Genomic DNA, 11,040 nt, shown 5'->3' on the forward strand with positions numbered 1-11,040 from the left:
TTCTCTGATGTGGGATGCTATAGATGGTGAGAGTGGGCCTGGCGCTTTTTATCAGCCAGCCTGAATACCTTCTCTGTCCACCAGAGTCTCTGGGAGGTTTGGACCGTGTATCTAAAGCAGCCATTGCAGCTGCATGAGCCACAGTCTTAAATCTCACCCATTTCCTCTCAGCATCATGAGGAGTCCGGGATGAGGTCAACCTCAGCTGCAAACAATGATGAAATTCTCGCTTGCAACTTTCATCAGCTATCTCAGATCAGGCCATTGTGTGTTTGAATGGGGTCCTGGGTATCCACCCAAAAGCGGAGTGGAAGAATGGCAGGTGCATCTTACAGATGATAAGTCGATGGTCAGTGGGCAGATCAGCTTCACAGTGGGTCCTGGTGCCAAGGATATGGATCTGCATCCACTGTTTTGTCACTATATAGTCCAGCAGAAGTTCTTGCTTTGACCAGGTGTGCATCAATGATGTTGGGTGGATGTGCCGATGCTGGAGAAGCATCTTGGTAATTACAAGATCATGGGCTGCACAAAAGCCAGCAGCCTCCTACCAATGTTATTGAGCTGATCCGGCCCATGCCTTCCCATCACTTCAGACCAGGTGCCAGCATCATGACCAACTCGGGCATTAAAGTCACCCAACAGGATGACTATCCTGAGGGGCCACTTGTGACCGGAGGTCATAAAAGGCATCTGACTCATCGGCCTTGCCTGCATCCCTCCACTAATGTTCATCTTCGGTGGGGGCATAAGTAACCACGACCACCACTCCTCGCCTCTGGTTGATAGGAAGGGGAGCCCAAAGTAGCCTGGGGCTTACAGCTTCCCACACCTCACCGCCACGCTCCCACACCTCCTTCATTATTTTATTCAGAAGAAGAGCCACTGCCTGTTGTTTGGCAGTCTCCTGCCCCGAGAAGAGGACTGTCTACCCCTCATGGTGGCAGGACCCAGAGCTGGTCCACCGGACCTCCTGAATACCAGAGATACAGGTGGTACTGGTCGAGCTCCCGACAGAGGAGTGACAGCCTCTCCTCCGCAGTGAGCATTGGAACATTCCACGTGGCTACCCGTAGTGGCTTTTTGCTGTTTCTGGAGTAACCCCGAGGGTAAGGATTCAATCTCCTGGCTCCGCCAAATGTCGTTTGGCCAGGAGACATCATTGATGACTATTCCCCCGGGGCCTCCGGCACAAGCTTAGCTGTATATTTTTTTCGTGGATTAGTGATAATTGAAGGTGGAGGGGTTACCAGCCCCTCGCACCTGTCTAGAGCACACTTTGGATGCTGTGGTGGCTACAAACGCGATGAGGGGAATGGCCAATGTAAATTCGCCCTGCCCACATGGCACTGCTCACCATAGCTTTACTGTCCGGCACCAACATCACCACCACTACCACCATCACCATTGCTACCACCACCATCACCACAACCACCATCATCACCACAACCACCACCATCACCACGCGGTCGCCGCGCTCAGAGCACCTCACCTTTGCCTGCCGACCAACTTCCTCTGCTGACATCAGCTTGTGGCCCTGGTGCGCACCACTCGTGACGCAGTCAGCGCACACAAACGCACCGTGCTCCCGGCAGAACATGTCGAGTGCCTTGCCATGCTGAGCACAGAGGTCCAGATTCAGGAGCCTCACTCGTGCCAAGCTCGGGTTGAGCTCCTTCAGCGGCCGTTCCCCTTCCGTGCTGAGACTTGAGAACCTATGGGTACAAACCGAATTCACTGAGCGACCGTGAATAGTGGCCGGATCTCCCGTAGTTCACTTGTCCACATTGGGGCACCACGGTGGCAAGATGTTAACTACCTTGGCTGGTGCACAGGAGGTCGTGGGTTCGATCCCGACCCCAATATCTGCTATACATTTAGAGTGTGGGTGTTCATTCTCCCTGTGATCTTATGGATGTTTCCCTTGTTGTCAAGTTTTTTTCCTCTGCATTTATAATAAACACTGGGGTACCGCGGTGCTGAGATGTTAAGTACCTCGCCTGGTATGCAGGAGGTCGTGTTCGATCCCATACCCTGACAATGGCTGCTTCTGTATATTTGGAGTCTGCCTCCCTCTCCCATGGTGATTTCATGGATTTTTCTCCGGGTCCTCCATTTTTCTATTTCGAATTAACATATGATAGGAAATAATGTTGTTTAATTTTAACTCTTATTCTGAAATGTTGTCAGTTTTAATGTAAGGTGAGTAACACTTAGTATGTGCGGCTCTTCAGATTTATGGGTGAAAAGTGGGATGGGGTTTTGCCAAATCCTGGCTAGCTGGCTCAGCAAACTTAATAAACTAATGAACAAACAGACTCATAGAGATACATCGAGATTCAGAGCCACAGAGATACATACTCATAGAGATACGTAGCGATACGTATCGATTCGCAGAGATCAAGATATTTCGATACTCATAGACATACACAGAAACTCACAGCGATACATAGAGATGTTTATAGATACATAGAGACTCATCGAGTAAATACATAAATATGTCGTTAAACCCGTCACCACCCGACACAGCCAATTAGTAAGGTTTGTCAATTAAAAATAACATGCCAATTTGTTACTAATACAGCACACCGGTGTGTTGGAGAGCAAAACCACAACATTGACAATCTGAGTACTCAGCTTGTAAATGCTGTGTGCTGTACTAGTAACGAATTGGCATGTTCTGTCTACGTGAAAAACCTTACTAAATTGGCTGTGTCAGGTGGTGGCGGGTTTAACGACACATTTATATATTTACATGATCTAACCCAAAAAACATGTATTATGGAGGATATTGCTCGCGAAAGCCTACGTGTTAAACAGACTCATAGAGATGAGATACATATAGACTCATAGACATATAGACTCATTAGGGACACATAGGAGATTTATAGAGATACAGAGACTAAGAGATACATAGAGACTAAAAGAGATATATAGGTGGATAAGATGGCAATCTTCCCATGGTCTGCACTGTTACGTGCCTGTCACAAACTAATGTTATCATCCCAGCGATTGAATGCCAAAATGGCCCTCCTGATCAGGATTACAACACCAAAGATCCTTTTCATGGCCAAACTTACCGCAGAATAGGGCCGTCACTACGTGTTTGCCATCTAAACGTAGAGGCACCTATCAAGGCCCAAGTGCGACTTGCTGGGACGTTTCCTCATAATCCAGATGGTTCGACGCGCTCCTGCTCCAATAATTTCCTGTACAGCCGACGACGAGAGCCAGCTACCACCATCCTAAGCAGGGACTACCAACGTCACGTGAAATTCCATTTCAAGGACCTCACCACAATGAACGCAGAAAACAACATACTGACAGCCATCATCATCGTCAAAATCAATTATGTATCTGTGATAAATGTATATAAACCTCCAAGAGCCACATGGAGCCCAAACATGCTGCCTGCTGTGACCAATCCCGCGGTTTTCGCCGGTGAATAGGTCATCGACTGGGCAGCAACTAGTTACCTGTTCATTCTGTTTGACGCTAAAGATGAAGGCACCATCCATTCCGCACGATGGAGGAAGAATTCAAACCTTTACCTGTGCTTTGTGTCGTGTTCAAGTTCGGGTGAACTGCCGTGTGCTTCCAGAATGGTTCTGGACAATTCCCGAACAGTTAGCACAGGCCAGGCTCGGTGCATATCAGGGTCAAAATTCTGATGATCACGTCCACCCCTGTGCCACGATGCAACTTAAGAAAGTGCAACTGGGAAACTTTTATTGAAGCCATCGTGTGCACTGTCTACCAGAATCCACCAAAGTCAGAAAACTATGAACGTTTCACCAAGATTGTCCTCAAGCAGCCCGCTCACAAATTCCATGGGGTTACTGGGCAGAATACACTCCATGCTGGAAAGGAAAAAGCGAGTTCCTGCTCCAGAAATACAGTCAGGAAGCCCAGAGTGTGGAAAAGCTCTCCTGGACTCCCTAAATGAATCCAGGAGCCAAAGGTGGACAGAAGCGATGCAGTCATTAGATTTCAAGCCATAAAGCCTGGTGCCTCCTGAGATACCAAGGAGCGGCACCACCACCGAGAAACAAGACCGCCAATGTACCCATCAATGCCATCGCCACACAGATGCTATTGAATGGAAAGATCTCTACAGATCGGCAAACAAGACAGCGAGTGAAATGAAAACTCCACCAATTAATAGCGGAATGTGCACCGACAACAGCCTTGTTATCCCCCTTCAATGAAGAAGAGGTCATTGATGCCATGAAAGCCACCAGATCAGGAAAGGCCACAGGATTAAATGGGATTTATCCCGAGTTCCTTAAACACCTTGGCCAAAAAGGATGCCACTGGCTGGCCAGATTGTTTTCAGACATTATGTCCTTAGGCAAGTTCCCCAAAAATGGCGACAAATGAAGGTCATTGCCATTCTGGAAATCAACCGCAAACCCAAATAAGTTCTGCCCCATATCTCTGCTTTTTACAGTGTACAGACTTCTATAGAGGATGCTACTGACCTGTATGTCACCGATCTTCGAGGAAACTATACCAACTGAACAGGCTGGCTTCAGCCCTGGCCACAGCATTTGCTATCAAGTGTTGTAACTCACCACACACATTAAAGCTGGCTACAAGTGCAAAAACATCACAGGGGCCGCTTTCATCGACCAATCACTGGCCTATGACACAGTATGGTGGAAAGGCTTCATGCTAAAGCTAAGGTCATCAGATCCCAGAAAACCCTCAGACTTCTATCATCGCTACTGTCCAACCGGCCATACCGTGTCCACCTAGAGAACACTGTCAGCAGAGCCCACTTCCTCAGTAACGGGCTCCCACAAGGATCAGTGCTTGCTGTGGCACTTTTAACATATAGATATAAGTGACCTCCCTGTCACCGTCGGCCGGAAATTTGGCTACGCCGATTACCTAGCACTTGCCGTCCAAAGAACAACTCAAAATTGAGGTGCAAAATGACCTGTGCGAAGACCTCAAGAAACTTGAAACGTACTTCAAGTACTGGAGGCTCCGCCCAAACCCAAGGAAAACTGTTGTAACGTTATTCCACTAGAACAATGCAAGCGCCGACCAGAAACTGGCCGTCACTTTCTGTGGCGCACGACAAGTACATCAAATACCTCGGTGTAACTCTTGCCAGCAGCCTCACCTTCCACAAAACCTGCAGAATACTGCTGTAAAAACAAAATTGCGAGTTAATCTCGTTCATAAACTGGCCGGAACAACATGGGGAGCAAATTGCAACAACCCTCCGGACGGCCCCCACAGCACTAGTCTTCTCTGCGGCAGGATATTGTGCCTGAGCCTGGAACAAAAGCGTGCACACAAAGGTGGTGGACACAAAGGTAAATGCATCCATGAGGATCATCTCAGGGATGCTAAAGAGCACACTTGCAGTGGCTTTCGGTCCTCGCAAATATCGATCCTACGCAGCTCTGTCGCGATGCTGCATCTATGACGGAGTACTGCAAGGCCATCGTAAATCCAAACCTCCCAATAAACAAAGACATCTCCATGACCCCACCACACAGGCTCAAATCCAGAAAACTTTTCTGGCAATATGCAAGGAACATACATGATGATGACAAGACCACCAAAGCACGATGAGAGGAAACCTGGACAAACACCAAAATCTTGCAGAAACCCATCATCAGCGACCCTGAAATCCTCCAAACAGGATCTCATCTACCGAGAAGATCTGGTCCTCCTTGAATCAGATCCGGACACTCTGTGGAAGATGTGGACACTTGTGACTGTGGTCCAAGATCTCAGATCGTGCAACATATCAGATCATTCAATGGCGATCTGAAACAAATACATGCAGCTACTCCTGGAGAAGTCGAATCAATATCAAATCTCGAAATCAATTTGTTATCTGTTGCTGTCCCCAAAAATGCCATACAAAAGAATAAGAAAGGGATACATAGACTCATAGAGCTATATTGCGACTCATAGAGATACATATAGACACATGGGAGACTCAGAGTTACATAGAGACACATAGAGATAGACAGAGACTGGGTGAAAAGTGGGCTAAATTTTTCCCAATCCGAGCCAGCTGGCTCAACAAATGTAATTCACTAAACCAATGGACTAACCGACCAACTAACCAACTAACTATCTTTTCCCGGGAACAGAACCTGTCCACGATGCTGGCCAGCTTGAAGTTTTTCTCGAGCTGCTTCCGCATCTCCTCCTTGGAGCCAAAGGGAAAGACCCTGCGGCACTCTGGGCAGGCGCAGGCACCGTCGCGCCACACGCTCACGATGCACTCTCTGCAGAAGGTGTGTGGGCAGCCCAGCAGCACGGGGTCGACGTAGAGGTGCAGGCAGATGGAGCAAGTCAGCTCCTCCTCCAGGCCCCGGTCCCGGCCACCTGCTGCTGCCGCCGCTGCCATGCTGAGTGGAGCCGATCCGGTCTGCTGTCCCTCTGCTCCAGCAAATCCTAACGAGGTGGGACAGGTGGTCGAAATAGACAACAACAACAAAATCATAAAGTTTGGAGACAATTTTGAGTAGGTGTATCTCTGCGTTGTGTTCTGTCCTCCGGAAAAGTGGGGCGACTTGACAACAGCTGAGCACGAGGGTGTTTGCGGAATGGCTGAACTTTAGATCAAACTTGTTCTTCCGAAGGGCAATTGCGTATCTGCAATAGCGACATCCAAAACGTGTCGAGCATCGCGCTCAATACCCGTGCTCTGTGCAAGACGCACCTGGTCAGACTCGTCTACCCTGTATCTGCTTCTTTATTTATTTCATTTCCCGTTTAAAAATTATTTCAACTAAACTATATTTTTTCGTTATTTCAACAGGTAAGGCTCACCGAGCTATGTAGTTATTTTTTAGAAGCAACCAGGCCACAAATTATAGCTCAAAGAAGTAGCTTATCATCACGTCCAAATTTACAGTGATCAAAATGCCTAGGGATTCATAGAGACGCACAGATAGGCAATGAGAACCATACAGGTTTATATGCATGTTTATTAAACTTATTTCACACCGTAAATAGCCAACCATGCTACATGGAGGTGCGGGGAAATCTGCACTGGTGCCTGCTTGAGGGCGAGATTAGCAAATAAAACAAAGACTGATTAATTGATCGATGTCACCCTGGAACAGGTCCAGGTTATGAAAATGCTGGGGCCCTAAGCTACGTCGAGCTTAAGAGGCCCCATCATATCGGAATTAAAATACAGTACACAGACACCCATAGAGACACCACAGAGATGCATAGAAATGCAGAGATACATATAGACTAATCTATGTTAATTTTACCAGGTAAGGTCCACTGAGCTGTGTAGATCTTTTTCAGAAGCGACCTGGCCACCACAAATTATAGCTCAACGAAGTGGCTCATTATCATCACCATTATGTGGAGATTTAAAGCTGCAGCCAAATACTCTAAACGCATCACGTTGATTCTGAAGGTGAGGGAACAACCGGAGAACCCGGAGAAAAATCCACGCAGTGACAACCACGGGGAGAGACAAAAATTACAAATAAACAGCAGCAGGCATCGTCAGGGTCGGGATGGAACCCACGACCTCCTGTATCCCGGGCGAGGTAGTCAACATCTACGTAGCTACCATGAAGTGGAGATACGCAGAGCCCCAAGCATGGGCGATTTATGACAATGCTGGGGCCCTAAGATATCTCTATTTTTCAACGGGCCATGTAAAAAAAAGTAGAACGTGTGTACGATTGTAAGTTTTGTTCACACTTAAGAGGGCCCCCGTCGTTAATTAATGCTAGGCTGACTTATCTGTAGCTCACTTAGCCGAGGCCGAAATCTGACCCTGCCACAGAACGAAGAAGCCGTCAAAGCCACCACCCCCCTCAAGGCCACGTAATTGTTGGCCAGGTTATGATTCCTTGGGTTTACTGGTTAACGCGACCAATCGGGTTGGCGCCGCTGTTATAGACAATGTGAGGATCTGTATTTATCAACTGAAGGAGTAATCCGGATGGAGCTATGAAGCTCTTTGTTTCAGATGTCCAGTAAAGAGTTATGGATCAGAGAATTAAATCGACAACAATACAAAACAACAATACACACAGAATATATACTGTTAGTATGCCACACTCAGTCAGTACACACAGTCAGTACACACACGCAGATTACACCACACAGTATACAGTGTACTTACAGTCAGTTCACACAATAATAAACCAGTCTACACAGTGTAAACACAGTCAATGCACACAGAGTACACCACACAGTGTACACACAGTACACACAGAGTACACCACACAGTCTACACAGTGTAAACACAGTCAATACACACAGACTACACCACACAGTCTACACAGTGTAAACACAGTCAATACACACAGAGTACACCACACAGTCTACACAATGTAAACACAGTCAATGCACACAGAGTACACCACCACACAGTATGCAGTGTGCACACATTAGTCCACACACACAATACACCACACAGTATACACAAAGTACACTCAGCCAGCACATACACAGAGTACACCACGCTGTATACACAGTGTACACATTGTCAGTGCACACACAGTATACACAGTGTAAACACAGTATATACACTCATACAGTCCACCATGTAACATAAATAGTGTACAGTCAGTACACACAGATTACACCACCCAGTATACACAGTGTACACACAAACACAGCACACCACACAGTATACACAGTGTACACACAAACACAGCACACCACACAGTATAAACAGTGTACACATAGTATGCACACGATGCAGAGACAGAGTACACCACACAGTACACAGTGTACACACAGTCTACACCACACAGTATACACAGACTACACCACACAGTATACAGTGTACACACAGTCTACACCACACAGTATACACAGACTACACCACACAGTACACAGTGTACACACAGTACACAAAGACTACACCACAGTATACACAGTGTACATACAGACTACACCACACAGTATACACAGTGTATACACAGTGTACACACAGACTACACCACACAGTACACACAGTGTACACACAGTACACACAGACTACACCACACAGTATACACAGTGTATACACAGTGTACACACAGACTACACCACACAGTACACACAGTGTACACACAGACTACACCACACAGTACACAGTGTACACACAGACTACACCACACAGTATACACAGTGTACACCCAGTGTACACACAGACTACACCACACAGTATACACAGTGTACACACAGTGTACACACAGACTACACCACACAGTATACACAGTGTACACACAGTACACAGACTACACCACACGGTATACACAGTGTACACACAGACTACACCACACAGTATACACAGTGTACACACAGTACACCCAGACTACACCACACAGTATACACAGTGTACACACAGACTACACCACAGTATACACAGTGTACACACAGTGTACACACAGACTACACCACACAGTATACACAGTGTGCACACAGTGTACACACAGACTACACCACAGTATACACAGTGTACACACAGTGTACACACAGACTACACCACACAGTATACACAGTGTGCACACAGTACACACAGACTAAACCACACAGTACACACAGACTACACCACACAGTATACACAGACTACACAGAGTGTGTACGGTACACACACAGTAGACCACACAGTATATAGAGTCCACAGTCAGTACACACAGAGCACAGTACACATGCACACAGAGTACAGTACACAGAGTACAATAGACATACATACACAGAGTACAGTACACATACACACAGAGTACAGTACACCCACAGAGTACAGTACACACAGAGTACAGTGCACCCACAGAGTACAGTACACACAGAGTACAGTACAAACACAGAGTACAGTACACCCAGAGTACAGTACACACACCTAGTACAGTACACCCAGAGTACAGTACACCCACAGAGTACAGTACACCCACAGAGTACAGTACACCCACATAGTACAGTACACCCACAGAGTACAGTACACCCACAGAGTACAGTACACCCACAGAGTACAGTACACCCACAGATTACAGTACACCCACAGAGTACAGTACACCACAAAGTACAGTACACCCACAGAGTACAGTACACCCACAGAGTACAGTACACCCACAGAGTACAGTACACCCACAGAGTACAGTACACCCACAGAGTACAGTACACCCACATAGTACAGTACACCCACAGATTACAGTACACCCACAGAGTACAGTACACCACAGAGTACAGTACACCCACAGAGTACAGTACACCCACAGAGTACACCACTCATGCAGTGCCACCTCAGCACGATCCTCGCAGTCAGGACGGTGCTGAAACGTTCAACTATTTAGGCTGTCAACTAAAACACAACCGTGGGCCCGTGTCTGGGCATATGCACTATGATCATCATCCTCATGGAAATGTCGTCCCATGTCCGTGCACCGAAGAGGGAGAACGCCACCCACCTGAGTCCCCTGCTCGCTATGCGCGGTCTCTCAGAACTCTGCTCTGGGGAGTCAACTTCCTTAGAGGTGGCGGAATTATTTTACCTCAACACCTCCACTCCCACCTCTACACCCTACCCCACTTCCACTCCCACCTCTACACCCTATCCCACCTCCACTCCCACCTTTACACCCTACCCCACGTCCACTCCCACCTTTACACCCTACCCCACCTCCACTCCCACCTCTACACCCTACCCCACCTCCACTCCCACCTTTACACCCTACCCCACCTCCACTCCCACCTCTACACCCTACCCCACCTCCACTCCCACCTCTACACCCTACCCCACCTCCACTCCCACCTCTACACCCTACCCCACCTCCACTCCCACCTCTACACCCTACCCCACCTCCACTCCCACCTCTACACCCTACCCCACCTCCACTCCCACCTCTACACCCTACCCCACCTCCACTCCCACCTCTACACCCTACCCCACCTCCACTCCCACCTTTACACCCTACCCCACCTCCACTCCCACCTCTACACCCTACCCCACGTCCACTCCCACCTCTACACCCTACCCCACGTCCACTCCCACCTCTACACCCTACCCCACCTCCACTCCTACCTTTACACCCTACCCCACCTCCACTC

General features: G+C 47.9%; 1 protein-coding gene across 2 annotated transcripts in view; it reads right to left on the reverse strand.

Annotated features, from left to right (window-relative positions):
* The window catches only part of LOC142907805 (tripartite motif-containing protein 14-like), a 29,944-nt gene extending 19,449 nt beyond the window's left edge, over positions 1-10,495 (reverse strand). The window contains exons 1-3 of one of the 2 annotated variants that reach the window (XM_076057616.1): positions 10,401-10,495; positions 6,123-6,426; positions 1,493-1,715 (exon numbers count right to left, since the gene is read on the reverse strand). In XM_076057616.1, coding sequence (XP_075913731.1) covers positions 1,493-1,715; positions 6,123-6,379 — 480 coding nt within the window. In that variant the 5' untranslated portion in view covers positions 6,380-6,426; positions 10,401-10,495. Of the gene's footprint in view, positions 1-1,492; positions 1,716-6,122; positions 6,650-10,400 lie in introns of those variants that run through there. The other variant, XM_076057615.1, reaches the window with a different exon arrangement.
* Between the last annotated feature and the right edge of the window lie 545 nt (positions 10,496-11,040).

Source organism: Petromyzon marinus, chromosome 83 (assembly GCF_048934315.1).
Source record: "Petromyzon marinus isolate PM22_M1 ecotype Great Lakes invasive population chromosome 83, UKy_Petmar_22M1.pri1.0, whole genome shotgun sequence".
Classification (NCBI taxonomy): domain Eukaryota; kingdom Metazoa; phylum Chordata; class Hyperoartia; order Petromyzontiformes; family Petromyzontidae; genus Petromyzon; species Petromyzon marinus.